This window comes from Girardinichthys multiradiatus, chromosome 5, assembly GCF_021462225.1.
Source record: "Girardinichthys multiradiatus isolate DD_20200921_A chromosome 5, DD_fGirMul_XY1, whole genome shotgun sequence".
Taxonomy (NCBI): domain Eukaryota; kingdom Metazoa; phylum Chordata; class Actinopteri; order Cyprinodontiformes; family Goodeidae; genus Girardinichthys; species Girardinichthys multiradiatus.
The window spans coordinates 19,697,225-19,722,974 of record NC_061798.1 but is presented as its reverse complement, the minus strand read 5'-3'; the positions used below and the strand labels follow the sequence as shown (position 1 = coordinate 19,722,974).

Below are 25,750 nucleotides of genomic sequence, written 5' to 3'. Positions count from 1 at the left end.
CAAGGGGTCCTTCCAACCTCAAATGATCTCATCACCAAATATAAATAAACTACCAGTGAAAACATGCAAAGAGCTGGTTAGCAATTATAAGAAAAATTTGATTGCTATATTCCCAATAAATAGTTTTATCACTTATTGACAATGGTGTAAACAATTTGACATGCTTTTTTTTTTTTTTTAATCAAATGTAAATAACTTTTTTTTTCTCATTTGATACCCTTTTAAAATAGTTTTCTTTTGATAGCTGCATGGATCATTTCTTGCCAGGGGTATGAATAATTTTGGTACCTATTTCAAGCATTGATGAGCACATTCCTAATGCAGTCATTACTGACAAGCACCTTTAAGCCAAAACACAATCTTTTCACATATCTACAATTTGCTAAAATCAAACATAATCAGTTGTAGTAATGTGTGTGTACTATATATCCATTTTATGCCCTTATCTTTTGGTAAAAACATCTCTTCATATAAGTTATGTTAATGAAGAGTCTGTGATACCTCCAACAGTGAGCTTTAGACGTTTCTTTAGCATCCTCCCCTCGGTTTGAGGTTGCAAGATAAACTTTGCTCCACAGTCTTATGTCACAGTTCCAGTTGATTTACATGTTATTGCTCTTATTTGCATATGGGAAAGGTTAGCCATTTAGTCTCATCTTTCTATATTCGAAGAGCTGGTATAAAAAAAATAGGTCTGTGTGTCAAATAAATACCTTGGAAAACAAAAAGTCACGGACTAGTAGGTCCGTCGGTATTCTGGTCAACTTGAAGGATAAATTCAAAATGACTTCACTTACTTATTTTATAGAAATTGCTTAGGGTCCAACAACTTTTACACCCATTAGTTGCTTACTAACAATTATTTCTTAATGTGTTTATCCCTCTAACTTCCCTGTATAAATGTACTCAAATTAAAAGTCGGATTCGTATCTCAGTGAGAGAATACTTCAATAAAAAGTGAATTTATTTCCAGATTTTTAAAAATATTATTACCAGGAGCACCAATAAGTGTGGCAGATGCTTCATATTCATCCCGTGTTTGTGATAGAAAGGTAAGGAATTAAATGTTAATATTTTGGTAAAGTGTCCAGTCATTAGTATTTGTTGCAACGTAGACACAACTAAATTAATCTACAAATAAATCTCAACTTGGTCATCATAAACATCATCTACCAGTAAAACAAACCACCTACAGTAATCCATTCAAATTTATTCTTAAATTAAACTCGATACAAAAAAGTTAATTTTGAAAACCAAAACTCCATTGAATAGTAATATGTACAACTGGGCTGTTGGCAGTTACATTAGGATCTGTGTCATAATTATTACAGACGTATGGCAACAGAAAGGTATTAAAATCCCTAAAAATAGACATTTCTGCACATTGCATTGTAAAAAATTATTGCAAAAAGATATAATTCCAAATATTTAGCCCTCCACTTGTTTGCATTGTCATGTTAAACACAAAACAGCCTTGAATTACAGCGTATTTTACATGGTGCGGATACTAGACAGTTTTCATACAAAGTGTAATTAAAGATGATCTGTCAGTGGAGACTTGTCAGATACATCAGTGACATATGAAACAGTAATAAAAAAAATAACTGGACATCTGCATTCAGAGTTTCCTTTTAATTCTAGTAATCTTCAACATAGTAGATACTGCTTTGATGTGAAATATTTGTGGCAAGCTCGGGAAGATGAAATTCAATCCATCAATGTGATTGTGAAGTCTGGTCCACAGGCGCGGTGTTTACTCGGTCATCAGCAGAACAATCATTGAAGGTACTTTCAGTAGTTCTACTGACGGGGGTGACACTGTGATTGGCAAAAGACTCGTCACTTTCAATGGAGATTACATTCGGTGAGGACTTTGCTTTGCTCTCAGTACTCTTGCTTTTTTTACTTTTCTTCTTGTGTTTCTTCTTCTTATGGTGATGTTTGAGTCGCTCAGTGCCAAGCTCTGTACTCCCACTCCTGCTTCTCTTCCTTGTCCTCTCTTTGGATTTTTTATGGCGCTTCTCTTTGCTTTTCTTCTTGTGTTTCCTTAACGACGTGGAGTCGCTTTCGGCGGACAGGTTTTGGGTGTTCTTGGATTGTTCCTCCAGATGTCTTGCTTTGTATTTCCTTTTGCCACCAGGTTTGTCGTGATGAGACTTCCTTTCAGGCGAAGGGAAGCAGCTGCTGGAGTAAGTTCTGGATCTGGACCACCTCTTGTCTCGCCTCTGAGACGAGTCCCTGCTGCGGCTCCTGGATTTAGAGTGCTTGCGGCTGCTGTAGTAGTGGGACTGCCTCTGTGTGTAGTGAGTCACGCTGCCGTTCCTCTCTCGTCTGTAATGGGTGTATGACTGGTAACTGTGGTCGCGGTCCCTCCTTGCGTGAATTTGATCATATTTTGAGAAGTCTCTTCTACTGGAATGAGAGCTGAAACTTACAGGACTTCTGCTAGAGTGCTTGCTCTTCTTTCTCTTGCCGTCTCTCCCCTTTGACTTATGTCTATCCACAGATCTATCTCTATTATCAAATCGTTTATCAGTTCTTCTACCAGGTGAGTTTTTGTATTTGTTTGAGTTTGGTCTTTCTTTAGAGGACGACTGATGATGGTGGTCTGTTTGGACATTTTTAGTTCCTCCAGCCTTACTAGAATGACTACTGTGTGAAGCTGTAGGACTACAGCTGATGAAACGGATGTGTTGCGATTGAAGAGGAGCTTCTTTGTTCTCCTCAATGGAAAAGTCATCAGAGTCAGAAGAGAGATGAACCAGCTCTGGAGTTCTATCTGTTGTAGGCTTAACAAATCCTACAATAACACAGTCATCACTCTCAGAAGAGGCACAGTCTTCATTGGTGCACTCAGCATAAGCAACATCTGCTGGGCTATGTGATCTAATCTGTTGTGGAGAAGTACCAAACTCTAGCTGTTCCTCTTCTGAGTTGCTCTCTGAGTCTAAGTCCAGGATTGACTGAAGTCCTGGCCTGCTGGGCTCTGTCGTTGTAGAATATGACGGCCCAGGCGTCTCGTCGTCCCACAAAGACTGACTCAGAGTAGACGTGGAGTTCCCCGGAGGTTCCATCTCTGAAGAGTTTTCCTCATCCTCTGAGATGGTGATTACAGAGGAGTTGGAGCTGCTGTGCTCATTTGAGAAGGATGCTGGGCAGTCATAAACAGCATGTTGGTCGTAGGCCTCCATATTGAAGGGGGACTTTGCGAAATTGATAAATTCGTGCAGAAAGTGCTCTGTCCGACCCTGTAGGAAGGGTCTGAGTTCTTCCTGGATAGCCCCGTCCTCCATATCGTAGCGTGTGATGCGTGACATGATAATATGCTGAACTATGTTGACCAAAGATCCGTGGGCCCCATACAGCACCATCAGTTCTCTTTTTAACCATGGGACGAGTCTGTGCAGGCAGGCGGGATTTCTTCTATAAAATTCGGCGGAGGTGTCCCGGGAGCGCCCACCGTCCCTCACGTTCTGCACCCTCACCCCCTGTCGGTACAGCTCCCTCCTAAAGTTTATCATCTCCTGCTCCCTGACATTGTTCACTGCCCTGCCTTCGCTCGCAGCTCTCCTTTTAGCCGCCAACCTCATTATCATGCGCCGAATGTATCGATCCTGTCTTTGCTGGGGTAAATCTGTGGAGGCTTCGAACATTACCCCGTTGTCTGGAGGTGGAGAGGTTCTTCTCATCTGTCGATGAACTCCAGTGAGAGTCGTTCGATATCTAAACCGCACTCCCTCGAAATAACCAAAGGAGGAATTGTCCACCTGCTGTTTCAGTTCGTACTTCTGAAAGTCCTGATCTGACTTTATGCTATGATAGATTGAGCTAAATGGCTGTTTACACAGTGGACACTCGGGTTTGTTCTTTGACCACTCCAGAATACAGCGGAAGCAGAACTTATGCAGGCAACGGTCCAAGTGAGACATATTATGAAATATGTCCAAACAGATGGGGCACTTGGAGTCTGGAGACACCTCTACAGACATTGCCTTAGAGGTTTTACTCCTCCCACCCTTTGGGCTGTGTTGCAGGGCGACCTTGATTGCTGACATGATCTGGCGAGAAGAAAACAAAAGTTAATCGTTTTTTAAAAATATATCATGAAAAAGCAGTCATGAAGCAATTTCACAACATCACTGCAGCCCAACTTTGATTTAAAATACACACACATTCACTATAGTACGTATTTATAAAATTAGACAACACCTTCTTTAAAGGGTCATGTTGCCTTTGAGACTCTCAGACTGAGGTGTCTAAAGTGGGGCACCGACCGCATTTCGGGACTGGTACAAATTTGACCGTCCAGCAAATAGAGCTGAAGTAGATGGACACTTTTAATATTTTTCGGATGAGATTGTCACTGATAAACTTAAATATTTTCTTAAATGGACAATGTTGGGCACAACACAAAGTATTTTTCTTTTATCAGTCATGTTTTTGTTGCTTTCATTTTAATATAGTGAGTAGGGCCAAAAACGCCAGCCACTTTTTATTGTTACAAAAACAGACTTGGGTGCATCCATCAATTAACCTTGGGTAAATACAGCAAGGGTCTTCAAATAAGGTCCTCGGGTTTGTTTTGCTGGGAATAGACTCAAAACATTTCCTAGACCAACATAATCAAATACATTTTACCCTAAATGTTAGTAAACCGGACCCCTTTCTTTGAACAGCATCGGCTTCACACACACAATGTGTACATGTAAACGTCAACAATTATACTGCACTGCTAAAGTAAGACTCATATCACTCAAAACCGATTTATAACAGAAATGTGTGGTCACTGGAACGATACACAAAAAGCGATACTGTACAGTGTGTTGTACAGATATGGCAGCCCCTGAAACCGAACAACATATATTACTCTATAACTTATCCTAACAGATATGTTACTTCATAAAATATAAAGAAAAATGCTTGAAAACACTAACTGAACACTTGTTTTCAGATCAACATGGCTAAAGTTAGCAGGCTAGCTGAGTTTAGCTAGGAAGGCTAGGAGTATTACAGATGGTTAGTTGGCTTTAGGGAAAGTCGTTTCATATTTACCTGTTACTTTGTAGAGCACGTTTACAGTCGGTAACTAATTATGTCTTTTCTCCTTGTAGAAACTCGCTCATTTCGAGACAATTTTATCGTTAAACATTTCCTTTCTCACATTTCATAACGAAGGCTTTACAACGGATAGATCCGTGCACAACGTTCGCCTTTCAAAATAAAAGTGTTTAAAAAGTCACTAAGACAACATAATAGTATATGCATTATATTTCTCAACCTCTGTTACACACGGCAAAGAATTTGTAACATAGCCTTTTTACAAAGCCTTAGCTTTATTTGTGGACTTTGAATGCGAAAATCAAATTTAAAAAACCAACAACTGTCAGGGTCAAAGTTATTAGCCCTCTTAGGAACTGATCTTTTTATTGAGCAGCAGCAAAAACCATGATTTGCAATGATGTGCTTTAACTTTATAATTCTTAAAGCTTGTAGAACCAAGTTAAAAACTCAGGGTTTTCCTCAAAATTAACACTCTGCATAGCTCCCTTTTTGAGAACAATTGTTGATGCTGAAAAAGCAGTAGGATAAACAGCTATCACAGTGTTTTCAAGGGTCAAGAACTGAGATTAGGAGTCATCAAGATATTTCAAGAGAGCCACAAGGCACAGAACAAACCTAGCAGAGGAAGGAAATGATTTGAAAGACCCTGAATGGAAAACTATTAAAAGATGTGTCCAAAAACCACAGAACTGCAGAGGCCCTTATGAATGACTTCGTAGTCAGGAATTGTAGTCCAGAAGAAGACAGTCACCAGAACTTTGTATAGGAATGACCTGAAAGGTTGCAGACAAAGAAAAACTAATTCTGTAAAAGAGACATCATAGAGAAAAATGATTCACCCTTAAGCATTTTCTTTGTTCCGATGAGATTAAAAGAATAGCCATTTGGCTAAAAAGATACTGCTTGCGTTTGGAGAAAGAAGGGAGAGGCCTATAACTCAGAGAACACTGTATCCACAGTGACACATGGTGGCGGGGTATTAAGAGGTGGGGATGCTTCAGTGCATGGGAATCTTGTCAATGAAGAAGAAATCATGGCCAGAGGGATATGTTAACATGTTTAAAGAAAACCTTTAGGGGTCTGCAGCAAAAGCGGGTATAGGTTGTTGTTTTTTCTTCCAACATGACAGTGACCCAAAGCATACATTGCTGCTGGTAGAGTTGCCTCCAGAAACCAAAGTGGACATTATGGACAGATTTGCAAAATGCCCCCACATGAATCCCACTGAAAACCTGTGGGATCACCTTAAGATAAAAGGTCCATACCAGAGGCCCATCAAATCAAAAGGAGCTGAAAACTGCAGAATCCTCCCTAAGCCTCCCTAATAAACCTAGAAAGCTTGAAAAATATTTCTGGTTAATCGTATTGCACCACAAACATTAAAGCCTCATTCTTGTCCATAAATGACACAGTTTTTTATTGGAATATACAGTTTTACAACAGAAACTCAGGAGAATGAATTAAATATTTAAGGTTCAGTGATGGCCATGGGTCTCAGGGAGATCAGGAACAACTTCACCCGTCTCCAGAATGATGTCACCCTAATAGCAACAAAAAAAACAACAACTCAGAAAGCAGGTCAGTAAGGTCACAGATTACAGAAATCCGGATGTCAACATGCAGGTGTACTGAAGAAAGAGAGCAAACTTTATTACAGCCAAAACAACACTGACAGAATCAGCAGTAATAAAGAAATCATACTCACAGGGAAAAGCTTAGGTTTTAGTTCCACAATACCATAAGGTCGTTGCTGTGAAGAGAAATGACAGTAATATTTAGAATCTCTCCTGATAAAATAGCTTTTATTCCATAGGACATTTTGTAATTGCTGAATGCAAGAGAAATCATAAAACATGCTTCTCTTACATGTTCCTACTCTCTCTTGCATTGTCTTGGTTTTAAAGAATATCCAAGTATGAACCACGTAGACCCTCAAGTTATCAGAGACCTGCTAAACTTGCCTTTACTTAATCCTTACAAATATCAAGTTGGACACGGTTGATTTATTTTGAAAGTATCTTTTAAAATAAATAAGTTGAATATCTTGTGAGATGGTACACTTCTACATTTTCTGGGGTGTAGAAAAAGAGGAACATGAAAAGAAGCCTGTCATATAGGGGAGCGAATAAGGAAGTGATGAGAAGTCTGGATCTTTGGCTCGCCTCCCTTAGTAAGACTAACTCTAATGAATTCCAAGCAGCTCTTTATTTATCACTCTGAGCCTAACTTAGCCTAATGTGCTAATTAGAAGTGTTTTGTGAGCTGGTAAGCTATCTTTAGTTGGTTTTATAAAACCTTATTTTTGTAAAAATTTGGCTTCTTGTGAGAATCCACTGTCCTCATAATCCTTCACATCTGTCTGCGGTTCCAGCGATTAATACCCAGTGGCGGGGAAAAAAATGTGTTTTTGTTTTTATTTCCTCAAAATGTTTACTATTGGAGAAATGTTGTTGTATGTCTGACAGCACCGAAATGGGTTCTTTTCAACATACTGATATGAGACTTTTATTTTCCACCTGCATGTCCAAGTAAAAAAAAAAATGATCTAGCTGTCAACTTCTGTGAACTTACAGCAACATGATATTTCACATAGTAGTGAACAATCCAGGCAGGTATCAGCAGCCGTGTTAATGTGAAAACTCCACCCTTGTACGCTTTGTAGGTCTGCAAAGACAGAAATATAATCACTCACAGCATTAATAAGAAACGATTAAAAAACATGGGTAGATAATTCAACTAATTTCGGTTCAGAAAATTTGATCTTTTTTTTTTTTAGGTTTAAGACCTCCAGAAGGCCTGTTGCAGTTTTTGAGTGGGGTCATGAAATGGCAAGATAGAAAACAATAAATAACCTTTTAATAACAAAAACTTTAGAATATTGAAATACTTTTTTTATAATTACAGTTGAAATCAAAAGTATTTACCCCTCTCTGCAAATTAGGTTTTAAAACAAAATCAAAAATCAAATACGGACATAAATGGCCTCATTTAAAGACTACAGCAGCTTTAAAAGTATTCAACCCCATAATGACAACCATCTTTAGCACTTAGTAAAGCACCCTTGTGCTGTCATGACCTGCTGTGAATGGGATTCATAACGGGACACCAGATCCTGCCAGAGTTTCTGAGGAAACTCATCCCACTCCTTGACGGCAGAAGCCTCCAGTTCATTATTATTTTTAGGTTTTCATGCTGCATTCAGATTCTTCAAATCCCATCAAATATTTTTAATACAGTTAAAGTCAAGTAACTATGATGGCCACTCCACTACTATCAGCACTTCCTCTGAAACGAAGCCTCAGTGAACTTTGAGATATGCTTGGGATCATTGTTTTGTTTAAAGGTCCAGTGGCGTCCAAGCCTCAGCTTCCTCACTGATGTCAGGACATCACAGCCCAGGATTTACGGATTCGTGAGTGAATCCATCTTTCCCTCCAGATGAGGCAGGCCTTCAGAATCACAGGAGGCAAAGCAGCCCCAGAACATCACTACCATGCTTCACTGTGGGCATGGTGTTCTTATCGGCTTATGCTTCATTCTTCCTCCTCCAGACATACTGGTGATCCACAATCCCAAAAGGTTGCAGGTTTGATTGATCGCTCCACAGAAGAGAAACCCCAACATCTTTCTATTTTGTATGGTTGTGAGCAAACTATTGCTTTTGGTACTTTTGGGTCAGAATTGCTGTACGTCTTGGAGTTCAGTCAGTGTTTAGTATGTGCATTACTGTGGGAACCGAAACCTCAGTGGCTGCTGCCACCAAGCCTTGCTGCAGGTCTTTTGGACCTACTGCCTCCTCAGGATACAGGTGTCAGCCATCAATAGCTTCCTCTTTCTGCCACATCCAGGTGGTGTAGCCACTAATGCTTTAACAACAAACTTGTGAACTACGTTTCCCACAATATCTCTATGAAAATGCTGTGCCTTTGCTATGTTTTTGTATGCTCTTACCTGCTTGTGCAAGGTATTGGACAATTCTCCTAACCCAGCCATTAACTAACACACACTGAAAGGTCACTGCTGACAGTCCAGATATGTGACGTATTCTACACCTGATCTACAAATGTTCAATAGTTTGAATCATTTTCAGGCTGCAGTCATCACTGAAAGTATGATTTGGTGTTGTATTTGGATAAAAGTCATTGTAATATTACTTTTATTTAACCATTTAAAAATGTTCCTGTGCATTTGTTTGTTGCAAACACCAGAACCTCTTTGAATTTTGCCAATAAACCTAATAAGCAGAGGAGGTCCCATCATTTGAACTGACACAGTAACACCAACTGCACACTTGTTGTGATTTACTTCGAAACACATTTTGCTTTGAATGTTGGTGAGCTTCACAAAGAGGATTATTGTTCTGGGTGCGGTAAATACAATCAAAATCAAATTTTTTTATGAAACTGATAAGTAAGTCCAGATGTAGCAGTTGGTACTGCGCTGTAAAACGCCTAAACGACAGCGCAGTGTGATAAATTAAATATTAAAACCTAACTAAATGTCTAGTGTAGCGCATAGTTTTCTTAATACAGATGCATCTAAGTTCAGAACACATATGACATAATAATAACGCCCTGTTGTGTTTCCAGGACTCACATAAAGCCTCCACAGACTCTTCGGCTGCAGAAACCCGGCCCAGAACTTAGCGACAGCTCCGGGAGGTTTGGCCTGCACCACGGGCTCCCTGGGACTGAGCTCCTGGTCCTTCAGCCACTGCCTCCGGAGCTTCACTAGCTGCTGGAAGCGCAGCTTCTCGTCTGGTGTGTAGCCAGACATTGTTATTCCTGAACCTTCAACCTCAACAGACCTACAATGACACCATGGAGGACACTTCCCTTAGCAGGCAAGAGCAACCGGAAGTACCACAAGAAGAAGAGACACCATTTGAGGGTTTAATAAATTTGAGAGTGACACCTACTGGACATGAATAGGTACCAGTGAGGTGTGCGCGGGATGCGGGGCGGGACAAGGCAGAGGGTGTCTATCTGCCACTATTTTTACCCATAAATGCACCAATATTTCTTTAAAAAATCCACAATAATTTACAAGTAAAAGCAGCGGTATTTATTACTGAACAACTGAAGGTCTTTAGAACTACTGTACTAGTTTATAGTTTTACCTGTGAGAGGGCGACTAAAACACAATATCCTGAAAAAATAGCATTCCATCTTTTAAATGAACACTTGTAAGTTCCCCTTCATCCAGCCCTCGGGACTTACTTCAAGTCATAGTTAAAATATTTAATTGAGAAATTAAGTTCATACGTTATAAGAAACAGGTTCCCGCAAAAGAGACATACGTGACTTAGAATGGCGCTGTGTTAAGAATCCTGCAGCATACATTAATTTTTATGCGTGTAAAGGAAGGACAGAAAAATATAACGTAAACGTGTACCCCAATGACAAATAAATATACTTAATAAATTTTAAATACACCTGTTTCACATAATAAAGTTTGTTCCTTTGATATTTACATAGAGCATATCTTTTTGTATTATTTTAAATAGCCTTTTCTGTGCATATATAAAATCATTATTAATCTGCCTATTTATACCTTCTTTTCTTTTTTTGTTGTTATTGTGTTTTTTTCAATATATGCAATACAGCTGAAATTAGATATTGACATGCCCACTATAAAAAAATATTTTTCCCTTCCCTCTCTAACACTGAATTTCCCCCTTTAGTTCAGTTAGGATTAACAAATTTGTTTTTTTGTTTTTTTTTGCAAAATGGCAGAATAATGAGATAGAAAATTTTCTAAGGAATTTTTTTCTTCACTTTCTTTACATTCAGAAATGTGCATACACTTCCTACGTGTTCAGTAGAATTGTCCTTTAAACTGCGTGACTTGGTCAAACGTCTTGGGTGTCCAAGCTTCTCCCAATAGTTTCATAGAATGTTAACCAGTTCCCCCTGACAGAACTGGAGTGACTGAGTCAGGTGGGTTTTTAGGCTACCTTTCTTACATAGATCTTTTCAGCCCTGCCCACAAGGTTTCTATGCGGAGATCAGGAGTTTCTGATGGTCTCTCCAAAAACATTGTTGCTGTCCTTACGCAAATTTGTAATTAATTTGTTGGTATGAGTAAGATCATTTGAAATATCTGTTTGTGCCCAGGCTTTAACATCCTGGCTGACGTCTTGAGATGTTGCTTCAGTGTTTCCACATAATGTTCTTTCCTCGTGAAGCTATCTATTTTATAAAGTGCATTATTACCTTCTGCAGAAAAAATACCCACAAAATACGATGCTATCATTCCCGTACGTTATAGTTGGGTGTTCTCAGGCTTGCAAGCTTCCTCCTTTTTGCTTCATATGAAGCATGGTCATTATGGTAAACCGCTTGTATTTTTTTGTTATCAGACTACAGGACATGTCTCCAAATGTGAAGACCTTAGTCCTTGTGTAAATATGCAAACTATAATTTGGCTTTTTATGTTGCTTTTGGAGTCATGGCTTCTTCGTCTCTGAGTGAGCTTTCAGTATGTTTTTCACTATGGATGACATCCTCTTATCTGCTTTAGCCACTATCTTTATAAGGTCTTTTCATTTTGTTCTGGGATTGATATACACACTTCACACTAAAACAGGTTCATGTCTGGTACACAAAACCCATCTCCTTCTTGATGATTGTTGAACTTTCCTATACTCTTTATTTTGCTGAACTTTCCTATGCTGAACTTTCCTCTTTATAAATGCATATAATTGTTTGAAAAGATAAACGTGACACCTTCAGATATTCTCAAAATAGCCCAAGGATGAACCAGACTGATGGAGGTTGACAATTGTCTTCTCGATCCCTTGGACTTCTTTATACTTTTTCATGTCACAGAGTTTAGCAGTGTATTAATTAGAATGTATGTACAGTGCGTTGCGAAAGTATTCAGCCCCCTTCAACTGGTCAACCTCTTGCCACACTTCAGACTTCAAACATAAAGATATAAAATTCTAATTTTTTGTGAAGAATCAACAACAAGTGGGACACAATCGTGAAGTGGAATGTGGATGTGTCAAACTTTTAACAAATAAAAAACTGAAAAGTGGGGCGTGCAATATTATTCGGCCCCCTTGCGTTAATATTTTGTAGCGCCACCCTTTGCTGCAATTACAGCTACAAGTCTCTTGGGGTTTGTCTCTATCAGTTTTGCACATCGAGAGACTGACATTCTTGCGCATTCTTCTTTGTAAAACAGCTCAAGCTCAGTGAGGTTGGATGGAGAGCGTTCATGAACAGCAGTCTTCAGCTCTTTTCACAGATTCTCGATGGGATTCAGGTCTGGACTTTGACTTGGCCATTCCAACACCTGGATACGTTTATTTGTGAACCATTCCATTGTAGATTTGGCTTTATGTTTTGGATCATTGTCTTGTTGGAAGATAAATCTCCATCCCAGTCTCAGGTCTCTTGCAGACTCCAACAGGTTTTCTTCCAGAATGGTCCTGTATTTGGCCCCATCCATCTTCCCATCAATTTTGACCATCTTTCCTGTCCCTGCTGACGAAAAGCAGGCCCAAACCATGATGCTGCCACCACCATGTTTGACAGTGGGGATGATGTGTTCAGGGTGATGAGCTGTGTTGCTTTTACGCCAAACATATCATTTTGCATTGTGGCCAAACAGTTTGATTTTGGTTTCATCTGACCAGAGCACCTTCTCCACATGTTTGGTGTGTCTCCCAGGTGACTTGTAGCAAACATTAAACGAGATTTTTTATGGATATCTTTGAGAAATGGCTTTCTTCTTGCCACTCTTCCATAAAGGCCAGATTTGTGCAGTGTACGACTGATTGTTGTCCTATGGACAGACTCTCCTACCTCAGCTGTAGATCTCTGCAGTTCATCCAGAATGATCACGGGCCTCTTGGCTGCATCTCTAATCAGTCTTCTCCTTGTTCGAGATGAAAGTTTAGAGGGACGGCCGGGTCTTGATAGATTTGCAGTGGTCTAATACTCCTTCCATTTCAATATGCTTGCTTGCACAGTGCTCCTTGGGATGTTTAAAGCTTGGGAAATCTTTTTGTATCCAAATCCGGCTTTAAACTTCTCCACAACAGCATCTCGGACCTGCCTGGTGTGTTCCTTGGTCTTCATGATGCTCTCTGTGCTTTGAACAGAACCTTGAGACTATCACAGAGCAGGTGCATTTATACGGAGACTTGATTACACACAGGTGGATTCTATTTATCATCATCAGTCATTTGGGACAACATTGGATTATTCAGAGATCCTCACTGAACTTCTGGAGTGTGTTTGCTGCACTGAAAGTAAGGGGGCTGAATAATATTGCACGCCCCACTTTTCAGTTTTTTATTTGTTAAAAAAGTTTGACCAATAAATTTCATTCCACTTCATGATTGTGTCCCACTTGTTGTTGATTCTTCACAAAAAATTTGAATTTTATATCTTTATGTTTGAAGCCTGAAATGTGGCAAGAGGTTGAAAAGTTCAAGAGGGCCGAATACTTTCGCAAAGCACTGTACCTGACTTTGTGAAGTGCCTTGAGACCACGTGTTGTGAATTGGCGCTATATAAATAAACTGAATTGAATTGTTGTTAGGGTATTGGTATCTTGGTACACTTCCACTTCTGAATAAAAAAATAAAAATTCTTTCAAAAATATCTCATCATTCTGGAAAAAAAAAAAAAAAATGGTAATCCTTACTGACATAAAAAAGAAGAAATTTATTTTCTGCTTTATTGTCAGACATTGGAGAAAAATAGTTTATGTCTTTCTGAACGCTGTATGTAGGCCACAGTTTATACAGTATGTGGGTTCAACTGTGTTTTCTACATAAGGTTAGAATAAAAAGGGAACTACGGTTTTCTTTTCCGCAAAATGTCCACCATTTAGAAATAAATAGAGGTGCTTTTAATTTGAAGTAATAACCGGAAGTAGTATTATTTCGACGAACCTATGACGTCTATCCTTTCTGTCATTTGTAGCATCATGTCTTTAATTAGCTAACGTTTCCTTATTTTTGGGCTTGAACCTCGAAAGACCAGCAGTTTAGAAATGTTTGTCGACACAGCCTGTAGTTAACCCTTTATGAAGGTGAGTTTGTTCGGTATCAAATGTCGTTTAACGCGCCTGTTCTCGTCCAGACGGCGTTTCGGCTCGCCCTGCTGTACAATTAACCTTGGTCGCGTTTTGTTATGGTCTATAATCAAATGTTGTGATTAAAACAGCCACGGCTAAATGGTTAGATGTCGATATTCGTTGTTTATTACTGTTAGTTTAGGTGTAGGCTAGTTTTCAGGTTGGTTAAATAAGGTTGTTTTTAGAAGTCGCTAGCGCCGTCATATCAGCTAGTGATGGTGATACAGTGGAAACCGGTCTTGACCAGGGGTCTCCTTTACAAACGTTGCGTACGCACAAAAACCGGGTCTGAAACTGGCGTACGAAACGTTTGTGCTCTATAAAAAAACAAAAAACAAACTCTGACCCAGGGCCGTGCAGAGACCACTAAAGGGGCAGGTGCTCAAGGTTAAACTAGACGAATCAAATCTAGGGGAAAGCTTAATATCGAACACAACACCATGCATATGAGTATTAAATCATTTATTGTGACCTGAATTTCACTCTGCAGGACTCCTGTCATACGGAATGATTAAGATGTTCAAACCTGCATTTGAGTTAAACATGTAGATTAGTTGCTAGACCACTGAACGTATTTAGTTTTTATATTATTAAAGTGCTAAGATTATAAAGAGAGGGGAACCCTACAAGCTTTTTGGTGTTCTGTAATATGAGCCCTAATAATAAATAAAGCAGCCTGGATGTTCTGTACTTACGGTAGAGGTGATGATGGTCCATTCAGAACAGTTGCATCAGATTTTAACATGGAGCTGCAGACAATAAAACGACAATGAGTTATTGACACATTTTACCTTAGTGTTACATGTCACCAAGAGAAAATATAAAGCCTAGCACTGCTAACTAACCACTGAATTTTATGGTAAACCTCTTCTATTTTGTTTCAATTTGTGAAACCTTGCATAGATGTTCTTTTTTTCCTGTTTCTTTTTCTTCTCAGTCTATTCTCTGTTTTTCCTCATCATCTCATCCTCCTTGTGTTGACTGTGGCTCAGTGTTTCTTCTTATTTCTGTCTCCATCTCATCTGATGAATCACTTTCCTTCTAGAGGCAAGAAATTAGCAATCAATTAATCTACATTTACTTACAGCACATCTGGACATCACTAATAACTCTTAAACTGGTTGCTTGTACAATTCAACATAAGTTGTCCTGTCATTTCTCTTATGGTATAATAACATTATTAATACATGTTTTTATGAGGTATCAGAGAAGGGCTTAGGGTTAGGGCTAAGAAAAAAGCAAAAGAAAAAATGTAATTTGACCAAAAGGGCATATGTATACTTTAATTATAGATCCTATGCAGTGTTTTCTGAATGGGACCACTGAACTGTATATAACCTGTAGATTAGGTTGTCAACTGTTATTACATTTTCCTTAAAACAGATCAACGACTCAGATAAGTTTATAAAAGCTAACGGTCACACTATACAGCAACTAAACCCAGAATAGTTTTGGTCAATAAACTGAATTATAAGAGCTTCGACTGTAATATCACAGAGTGACTAAAGGTATACAGGAGCATCTCTGTGAGTTCGAATGTTATTGAAAAGTTTGTTTATTTCAGTAACTGAAATCACTTAGTGAAACACATCACATGGATTATTTACACACACAGACTGATATTTAATTAATTATGATGATTTTCCGCTTACAGCTAATAAAAACGCAACATTTAAGATTAAATTACTACACCAGACCAATAAAAATGCAGGAATGTGGGCTTAATGTAAAGTATGTTTAATACCTGCTTAAAGGTTGTTTTCAAAAAGTACTTTTAATCTAACAAATGAGCCTCATCGGAACGCAGATTGCAGTTTACTGTTTCGCCTGCTTGGAGAGGGAAGTGTTGTTTTTAGAGGATGCATTTTGTGTTTCACTTTAACTTCTTTTTTAACGATATAGAACAATTTGTCTGAAATAAAGCCGATTGTAATGTGTTTTTGCTTCTCTGGTGGATCATTTAATGTTTTTCTCTTTTTTTTTAGGACAGTCCCAGTCTTTGGATGGAGTCATCTTCCAGCTTCTCGCTATTTTGTATAATCGCCCAGCGGCGCCTCGGGTTTCACGATTCAGGTCATCGTGCACCAAAGCAGCGAAAGGATGGTCAAATATTTTTGTAACACCACAGACATCAGGAGCTCTTGGGACCATGTTGTCTCTGCTTTTTGGCAGCGATATCCTAATCCTTTCAGGTAGGGAAACTGGTTTCAGTGTTTCTGCTATATTAAGCCATATTGTGTAAAGATATTTGGAGGATATCGAAAGTTAAAATGTAGTTTTGCCTCAAGTTATGAGTGGTAATGTGGATTAAATAAATGTTATTTTTTTTATATAAAACGTATGCAGATGCATACAAGTCTGATTGAATACCAGTCAAGTAAACTGGTTTATTATGCTAATAAGCCTTTAGATAATTTACAACAAATATTATTAAAGGGCCTTTGTTCATAACCTTTAAAAGCAGAATGTTGTTAGAATTTCATGATGTACTTTTAGCATCATGGTGCAAAAAATGTCCAGTATTTCTGTTATGTTTAATGTTATGAGGAATAATAAAGGGATATTCTAAGTGAATAAATAAACATACCTTCCAAAGTTCGGTTTAACTATGCGACTGATGACACCGCATGTCCATCGCTTTGTTTAAAATAAACAGAAAGAGATCCTCAGTCAGAATCAGAACAGAGAACTGAAAAAACGCATCAGAGAAGTAAAACTAGGCTTGGCCTGTTTAAGTGGTCCGGTGGTTTATTTGCTTCTCATCTCGGTCTCTCTTGGTCTGTGCTTTTAGAATGAGAACGTCAGCACTTTGGAAGCATCCAGCTGCCAGGTCTTAAGACTGGATATAAAATGAATTGCACACAGCTAAGATGAACTCTATCAATAGCAATGATAGTTATAAAAAAACACATTAAAAACAAAGTGAACTATAAAAACAATTTCAGAATACAGGGGAAATAAATGATCCACACAGTTTGAAAGAGGGCCAAGCCATCATCATAAAGCATCCGCCTATAAAGGCCTAAATCTCTTACAGGTCAACATTTTTATTTTACTGACAAAAAGAAAGTATTCAGAATGAGCTACTCTCAAACACCAGAAATGAACGCATTTAAAACAACATATAAATATTTCTCCAAACTTATAGTGAAATGTTCTTCAGTCTTTCAGTTCAGTATTGAAACTTCTAACTGAAACACAATCCATTTGAACTAACATTAGTCCTTATCTAAGCCTCTTTTTTCAAACAATGTTTTCATATTTACAGTTAATAAATTATCTGTTCATTGGTTCATAATTTGGGATGTTGAGAAGCCATCAAGTCATGTTTTTAATTTGACCAAAGTGCATTGTGGGCTCACTGTGAAAAGTTGTATTTACTGTTTTTGTTGCTGGTTTTTAAAGAGTGAAAACTGAGTTGATACTGTCTTCAGTTTTTCATGAATATATAATGAAGCCAGAGTTCATAAGTTTTATGCTTTATACATTAATTTAATTGACTTTAAAATTTTCAGTTTACCGGTAATATAATTTATACGTATCTTGTAACACAGTTTGCTGCATACAATAACACAGTTACAGTACAGACCAAAAGTTTGGACACACCTTCTCATTCAAAGAGTTTTCTTTAATTTCATGACTATGAATATTGTAGCTTCACACTGAAGGCATCAAAACTATGAATTAACACATGTGGAATTATATACTGAACAAAAAAGTGTGAAACAACTGAAAATATGTCTTATATTCTAGGTTCTTCAAAGTAGCCACCTTTTGCTTTGATTACTGCTCCACACACTCTTGGCATTCTGTTGATGAGCTTCAAGAGGTAGTCACCTGAAATGGTTTTTCAACAATCTTGAAGGAGTTCCCAGAGATGCTTAGCACTTGTTGGCCCTTTTGCCTTCACTCTGCGGTCCAGATCACCCCAAACAATCTCGATTGGGTTCAGGTCTGGTGACTGTGGAGGCCAGGTCATCTGACGCAGCACCCCATCACTCTCCTTCTTGGTCAAATAGCCCTTACACAGCCTGGAGGTGTGTTTGGGGTCATTGTCCTGTTGAAAAATAAATGATGGTCCAACTAAACGCAAACCGGATGGAATAGCAAGCCGCTGCAAGATGCTGTGGTAGCCATGCTGGTTCAGTATGTCTTCAATTTTGAATAAATCCCCAACAGTGTCACCAGCAAAGCACCCCCACACCATCACACCTCCTCCTCCATGCTTCACGGTGGGAACCAGGCATGTAGAGTCCATCCCTTCACCTCTTCAGCGCCGCACAAAGACACGGTGGTTGGAACCAAAGATCTCAAACTTGGACTCATCAGACCAAAGCACAGATTTCCACTGGTCTAATGTCCATTCCTTGTGTTCTTCAGCCCAAACAAGTCTCTTCTGCTTGTTGCCTGTCCTCAGCAGTGGTTTCCTAGCAGCTATTTTACCATGAAGGCCTGATTCACACAATCTCCTCTTAACAGTTGTTCTAGAGATGTGTCTGCTGCTAGAACTCTGTGTGACATGGACCTGTTCTCTAATCTGAGCTGCTGTTAACCTGCGATTTCTGAGGCTGGTGACTCGGATGAACTTATCGTCCGCTGTAGAGGTGACTCTTGGTCTTCCTTTCCTGAGGCGGTCCTCATGTGAGCCAGTTTCTTTGTAGCACTTGATGGTTTTTGTGACTGCACTTGGGGATACTTTCAAAGTTTCCCAATTGTTCGGACTGACTGACCTTCATTTCTTAAAGTAATGATGGCCACTCGTTTTTCTTTACTTAGCTGCTTTTTTCTTGCCATAATACAAATTCTAACAGTCTATTCAGTAGGACTATCAGCTGTGTACTGTATCCACCTCCTGCACAACACAACTGATGGTCCCGACCCCATTTATAATGCTTGAAATCCCACTTATTAAACCTGACAGGGAACACCTGTGAAGTGAAAACCATTTCAGGTGACTACCTCTTGAAGCTCATGAACAGAATACCAAGAGTGTGCGGAGCAGTAATCAAAGCAAAAGGCTACTTTGAAGAACCTAGAATATAAGACATATTTTCAGTTGTTTCACACTTTTTGTTCAGTATTTAATTCCACATGTTTTAATTCATAGTTTTGATGCCTTCAGTGTGAAGCTACAATATTCATAGTCATGAAAATAAAGAAAACTCTTTGAATGAGAAGGTGTGTCCAAACTTTTGATCTGCACTGTATTTGATGCCAGACTCATGGATTCCAGCATTATTTATTAAAAGTTTAGTTGTTGAAGTAGTTAACAAAAATGACCAAGAAATACATTTTGTCTTACCTAAATATCAGAATCAAAGCAACTCTTTGACTCATTTAGCCCTCTGCTCATTAACTGCAAAAGTTAATTTAAGTAATTTCCCTAAAATAAAACACATTGGTGCCCTCTATTGCAGGCATCATCCCATCATTCACATATAAAGAAACATTGTTCCCATTACTCAGCCCTGGAGAACCCCAAATTAAACCTTTTACTGTGTATTGCTTTTTAAACATATTGAAATCTATTTTGCAAATGTCTTTTTAACCAAGGCAGTGCTGCCCTACTGTTACAATATAATTCCAGTCTCTCTTTGAGATCCAAAGAATGCACACAAATCACATTATTTATTATTTATAGATTTTCTGAACTTGTATTGTTGTTCACTCAGTCGAACATAAAAACATTTATAATTTTTTAGAATAATGTGATAACAAAGAAACAGGACTGTAGTAATTGTCTGTTTTCTGGCTTAATTTTATCAGGAAGTGGACCAGTTTGAAGTGATAAAAGCCTTCACAGTGCACCACCACTATTTATACACAATCTAGAGTGTCAAAGGAGTAAAACCAATAAACAACCAGAGCTAACGTTCCTCTGCGTCTCCCAGCACCCATGTTCTCACCGAGGACGTTGTGTACCGGGAGGTGACCACTGACCACCGGCTGCTCTCCAGACGCCTGCTGATGAAGACCAATCGGCTGCCTCGCTGGGCGGAGCGGTTCTTCCCTGGCGGCATGTCTCGCTTTGTGTACATCATGGAGGACTCCATCGTGGACCCCGTCAACAGAAGCTTGACCACCTACACCTGGAACCTGAATCACACGACTCTCATGGTGAGGCCTCATTCTCTGTGGAAAGCAAAACAAAGAGAAAAGCATCTGTTACATTTGAATGTTTTTCTTTTTTGTATAGAATCTAGTCTTAAAATTTGGATCTAATGAGTTTTCTCTCTCCTGATTTAGTCTGTGGAGGAACGTTGTGTTTTCCAAGATTCAGCGGAGCAGCCAGCAACCACACACCTAAAACGGGAAGCATGGATATCTTCAAGCATTTTTGGCTTCTCCAAACCCATTCAGGTATATTTATGTTCTGTTTGCTTCAATAAGCTGTACCTGAATCACCTGTGGAAACCTTTAGATTGCTCTATACAGGTCTTTTTAACCCTTTTTTCCTGTGATTTTTGCATACAGGAGCTATTATGAGTTCTGTGTTTAGATGCTGGAGTACCATGAAACACTACTGATACCCCCACCGTTACATTCTAAGTTACAGGCACAAACTCCAATGCGTTTTATTGGGATTTTAAGGGATGGACCAACATGAAGTGTGCATTTGTATTCAGCTCCCTTACGTCTGAAGCTCCTAAATAAAATCCAGTGCTACCAACTGCCTGCAGAAGTCCCCTAATTTGTAAGTGGAGTCCACCTGTGTTGATCCAGCTGTTCTGTGAAGGGTTAAGAGGTTTGTTAGAGAACATCAGTGAACGAACAGCTTCATGAAGATCAAGGAGCACAACAGACAGATCGGGGAGAAAGTTGTGGAGAAGTTCGAAGAAAGGTTAGGTTACAAACAGTATCCCAAGCTTTAAATGTCACAAGGAGAACTGTTCAACCCATCATCTGAAAAAAACAAATGGCCCAATGTAACTTTGGAGGAGCTGCAGAGATCCACAACTCAGATGGGAGAATCTGTTGACAGGAAAAGTCATATACTCCCAAGAAAATGTAGTTTGTAGTTGTAAAATGAGGAACTATGAAAAGGTTTAAGGGGGTGTGAATACTTTTCCACATCACATTGTGTGTTTGAGTTCACCTGTAAAGGGGTCTTTAATTAGTAAGTGTTTAATTGTTTGGCGTATTACTGTTACTAAAACAAGTAGCTGTAATCTGTCCTTATTAGAAGCAGAAGATTCCAGGCTTATTAAACATCTCCAGACAGAGACGGGGACACAGAGGAGTGTATTTTCCTCAGATACACCCATCACTTAATTACCATTTCCTGTTGTGTACTTTCCCAGGAGTTTGGATTGGCCCGCTTCAAGAGCAACCAGTTGAAGGCCATGAAGGGACTGGAATACGCTCTGTCCAATCTCCAGGGTATGTTTGAGCTCCAGATGGGTGAAAGGGGAAGTGGAACAGCTCACTAACGGGCAACAAGTGTAAACGACTAGTAAAAGAATAGAGAAGCTCTCCTGTTGTTCCTGCTCAGTCCAAAGTAAAAAGTTAGGATGTCTGAGGTAAAAGAAAACAAAGTCACGTTTAAGAAAGTAATCCAGCTAGAAACAAATGTAATCCGCTATTAACAGTTAGCTGCTTGTTTTGACCTCTCATAGTGTAGCTGTGGCCCAGTCTGGTAGTCCTGTGCTTCAAACTGCTGCTGATGCAGCGGCGTAATGTTGTCTAAAAGGGAGCTCTCCCATTGTTGTGATTCTGTTTTATTGCCCCATTGCTGATGGCTCTGCAGGACTGGGCATCAGGATGAGCGTTGGGGTGAGTATGTTGGGTGGGTGGCGCGGTGGCAACAATCTGACACCCATGGCCTTTGTCACATGAGCCTGAAACAATAGATAGCGTAGATGCAGTACTGACACCCCCGTTCGTCTTGGGAAAGTAAAACTGTGTCATCAGTTAGAGCAACAGTAGTTGTAACAATGTCTTTATGTGGTCCTCGAAACAACAATAAAATGTCTGTTTTGATGCAGTATGGGTGGGCTAGCATTACTGCTAGATTTTTTTTTTTGTTGCATGCAGCAACTACAGTGACACCTACTTATAAGAATTAGCTGAAAATGCACAATCAAAGGTTGTGAATTTGATTCATATTGTACATTAAAAGACCCAAATAAAGTCATTGTTGTTTAGTACATTTTGATTTAAAGTTCTTGTAGTTTTTCTGTAACTGTAGATTGTTGGTAAGTGACGTAGCCTAGAAACACACCAGGTTTTGTTCCTTCTTACATGTAGTCGTCTCTTTGTTCGCAGTGATTCAGATTTTTAGGCCAAAGTTCAGGGAAAGTGTTTGATGGATTTCAGAAAAGTTTGCATGCCGTTTTTCCTAGGTCTGTTTTTCTGTTGTCATTAGCTCCACATAAAAATGGACTGCTTTTAATTTCCTGCCTCTGTCACCCACAGACCTGCGGATATCGTTTCAGACATGTAGCAGCATGTCTGGTTTCTGTCTTGCTGTTGAGAAACTGTCATTGCTGCCTGCATCATTTTCTGGAGCGACCCAGAGGAGTTTAGTTTAGTCGTGTGTCATGCAGGCAATACGCAGAATTTCTAACCCTTGAACTTTTCCACATTTTGTCAAGTTGTCTTAAGTTGTAACGACATTTGAAGCAAAGTTGGGTCATAAAAAAATATCCCAAGCTGTGAACGTCTCACAGAGCACTGCTAAGTCCATCATCCAGTATTTGAAAGAGTGTGGCACAGCTGCAAGCTCACCAAGATTTGGCAGTGAGAGCATTAATCAGAGAAGCAGCCGGGGGGGTGATGACCATGGTAACTCTGGAGGAGCTGCAGAGTCTTACAGCTCAGGTGGGAGAATCTGTTAACAGAAGAAATATTGTCCACAAATCTGGCCTTCATTGATCATTTGCCTGGTTCGGTCTGATGAAACCATGAAAAATGCATGGTGTAAAACTACTCAGCTTGCTGGAACATGGTGCTGGCAACATGTTGCTCTTTTCAGCAGGGACAGGGATTATGATCAGAGTTGGTCATAAGAGGAATCCTCTTATTGCGACATGTATTAGCTATCAATTAGCTACTGAGAAGAAGAAGAAAAAAAAACACAAGATTTGAGTTTTTATAGTTGTAGGACAACTCCTTCCTTCCAATACTTTGTATTGGTCTATCACAAAAAAATCCCAACAAAATACGTTGATGTTTGTGGTTGCACTGTGACAAAATGTGAAAAAGTTTAAGAAATATACTTCACTGAGGCACTGTAGATAACCAACCATATAGAACATATATTCTGTAACTCTATTCTTTTCTGCTCCCACTTTGTTTTCCATCTCTTAACAAATCATAAAACTGCATGTTCTTAGATGCGCTTTGTTTCAAGCTGACTAAAACTCAATGAAGGCTGGGCATATGCTATGATGCATGAACGACGATAAGCTTGTGATCTCTTTTTTTGTTGGATTCACCAATGTTCTTCCTTATATGGGCCAGTGGTTCTTACATTTGAGTGTTTGATAAAAAAACAAATTGTTCGAAGGACTTAGATTTGGCAAGAGATGAAAATTGGCAGCTCAAAGCTGACCAAAAAATTAGTTTCAGCCAGTAAAAACCTGACTGGTTCATCTCTTGGCAGCATGACTGCATTTAGTTGCCGTGAACCGTTTAGTTACGTTTCACAGTAGATAGACTACACAGAGGTGACCTCCAAACTTTCCTAACAGGCTTTTTATTTTGCCGATATCTGCCACTGGGTTTGAGGAGGCCGGTTCATTTCTGCAGTCCGTTCTGTTTTTATTGGGCTTGTAGATCTCCCTTGAGGTTGAAGGTTCACAGTCGGGGCAGACACAAATATACTCCACAGCCCACGGCAGTTCATACCAGCATACAAAGTAGGGTGTGCTGTTTACTCGCAGGATCTTCAAGGTCGTCTGTGCTTGACGTTATGTCACCTATTCATCCGACATCCTTGAGTCCCATAATATGGAAACCAGATGACTGCTGTCTGGACATCAGATGCCTTTCAAATGAACTTAGATTAAATTAAAAGCCTTAAAATATTAGATGTTTAGAGAAAGGATTCAGAGACTCATTCCTGTTTTTAAAATAAGAGTATGGTTAAAAACGTGGGAATAATTGCCCTTAATCCTTCGTCACTTAATGCCTGCAGCATCAAGGTATGTCAAGATAACAGTGGCTTTGTCTTTGATGCATCTTCAGATTTCCTTAAAAAAGCAAAAAAAAAAAACAACAAAATATTACAATAAATTCCCCTGCGGCGATGCTTTGCAAAAGTATTCATATCCCTTCAACGTGTTCACATTTTTTCCAGTTACATCTACAAATAAATGTGTTCTGTTGGGAGCTGTTCTGTTCCCATGGTCAGAGGTTAGTTAGACGTCGTTATTGAACAAATAGCATTGTAAGGATCAAGGAACACAGCAGACTGAGACATGGCCATCTGGGCAAATGTTAGTCTATAACTTAAAAATCCCAAATGTTCAAGATTCCTACTGCAACATGGAAAAATGGAAAAAGGTTGGAGCTATGCATATTTTTTACAAGACGCTGTACATGGCTGCAGGTGTTTAATATTTACACCTCAAGTACTGATTTAAGGGAAGTTTTTTGTCATCCTCATTCTTTTCCCTCTCTGGTCCTGTTAGGAGAGACACCCCATTGGCTGCTCAGGGACACAGTGAAGCCCGCATCCGAGAAGACCAAGGAGGCGGCCAAGACTCTGGCTTCAGCCGCCGTCCCGCAGAAGCCCCGGCAGTACGTCTGATGGCGAGGACGGACAATGCCTTAGAAAAGAACGAACTGTGTGAAAGTTGGTTCTCTTCATCTGGTCAGCACTTACTGTAGCATTGTCTTTTCTTTCTGTCTCAGCTCTCGGTTGAACCTCAGGTCTTTGTATGAAGCCTTCTGCCTTTTTCTGCTTTAACTGTCAGCCCCGTGGGGGTCATCACGTGTAAATGATGAATCCAGATAGTTTTCCTGGTAGAAACACTATGCTGATTTAGTTTTTCCTCCTAAAGATAATCTTGTTCATTTAATTTCATTCAGGCAAAGTAGAAAATGATTATAATGTTATTGTAATTTAAACAGCAAACTGTGACGTGATCATTAGAAAGCATAAAATAAATATGCTGACACTGACAATCACAACAAAGTGGCTTCTATCAGAATGAGCAACGTTTTTACTGGTTTACTGTGTAACATGGTCAGCCTCCAACGGTGTGACTGTCTCTGTGGTGCAATAATGAAACTGGATCATCTGATTCTACTTTTTAAAGCTTGTTCTGAAGGTTGTTGTTCTGATTTCAACGACTGCATTCCTTTCAGGTTCAAAATGACTGAATTTTTTTTTTTTTTGCCTAAGCCTTGGATTAAAGTCAGGTCTTTGATAAATGTATTCTTGATCATTTTTTTCTTCAGGTAATTTTAAACAGATAAGCTCGTATGAAACAAAGATCTTCAGGTGTCTGGTTGCACGTCCTATTCAGAAAGCTCTTGTTTTGTTCAATAAAAATGACACGATGGAAACATGCTTATTGTTTTATTATTTATGGGCTCATCTAACGTCTTTCTGCTGCTACAGTAACCGAAGCTGCACTCTGACCTT

The 25,750-nt window shown here is 39.2% G+C and overlaps 3 protein-coding genes across 4 annotated transcripts; 1 reads left to right on the top strand and 2 right to left on the bottom strand.

Annotated features, from left to right (window-relative positions):
* Positions 1-1,190: 1,190 nt before the first annotated feature.
* On the bottom strand, positions 1,191-5,252 carry toporsa (topoisomerase I binding, arginine/serine-rich a). Its single transcript, XM_047364937.1, has 2 exons — positions 5,053-5,252; positions 1,191-4,058 (listed from the first exon to the last, which is right to left on the bottom strand). The coding sequence occupies exon 2, from the start codon at positions 4,053-4,055 to the stop codon at positions 1,716-1,718; it is 2,340 nt and encodes a 779-aa protein (XP_047220893.1). The 5' UTR covers positions 4,056-4,058; positions 5,053-5,252; the 3' UTR covers positions 1,191-1,715.
* A 1,199-nt stretch (positions 5,253-6,451) lies between these two features.
* On the bottom strand, positions 6,452-9,931 carry ndufb6 (NADH:ubiquinone oxidoreductase subunit B). Its single transcript, XM_047364939.1, has 4 exons — positions 9,658-9,931; positions 7,633-7,725; positions 6,767-6,811; positions 6,452-6,602 (listed from the first exon to the last, which is right to left on the bottom strand). Exons 1-4 carry the CDS (start codon positions 9,835-9,837, stop codon positions 6,537-6,539), a joined length of 384 nt encoding a protein of 127 aa, XP_047220895.1. The 5' UTR covers positions 9,838-9,931; the 3' UTR covers positions 6,452-6,536.
* A 4,024-nt stretch (positions 9,932-13,955) lies between these two features.
* Positions 13,956-25,675, top strand: LOC124867915 (PRELI domain-containing protein 1, mitochondrial-like). 2 transcript variants are annotated; one of them, XM_047364604.1, is made up of 6 exons: positions 13,956-14,112; positions 16,143-16,349; positions 20,049-20,274; positions 20,404-20,517; positions 21,459-21,537; positions 24,792-25,675. In XM_047364604.1, the coding sequence occupies exons 2-6, from the start codon at positions 16,258-16,260 to the stop codon at positions 24,908-24,910; spliced, it is 630 nt and encodes a 209-aa protein (XP_047220560.1). In that variant the 5' UTR covers positions 13,956-14,112; positions 16,143-16,257; the 3' UTR covers positions 24,911-25,675. The 2 variants fall into 2 exon arrangements, with proteins under 2 accessions (XP_047220560.1, XP_047220561.1); XM_047364605.1 differs by having other exon boundaries at positions 13,962-14,112; positions 16,148-16,349.
* The last annotated feature ends 75 nt before the right edge of the window (positions 25,676-25,750 follow it).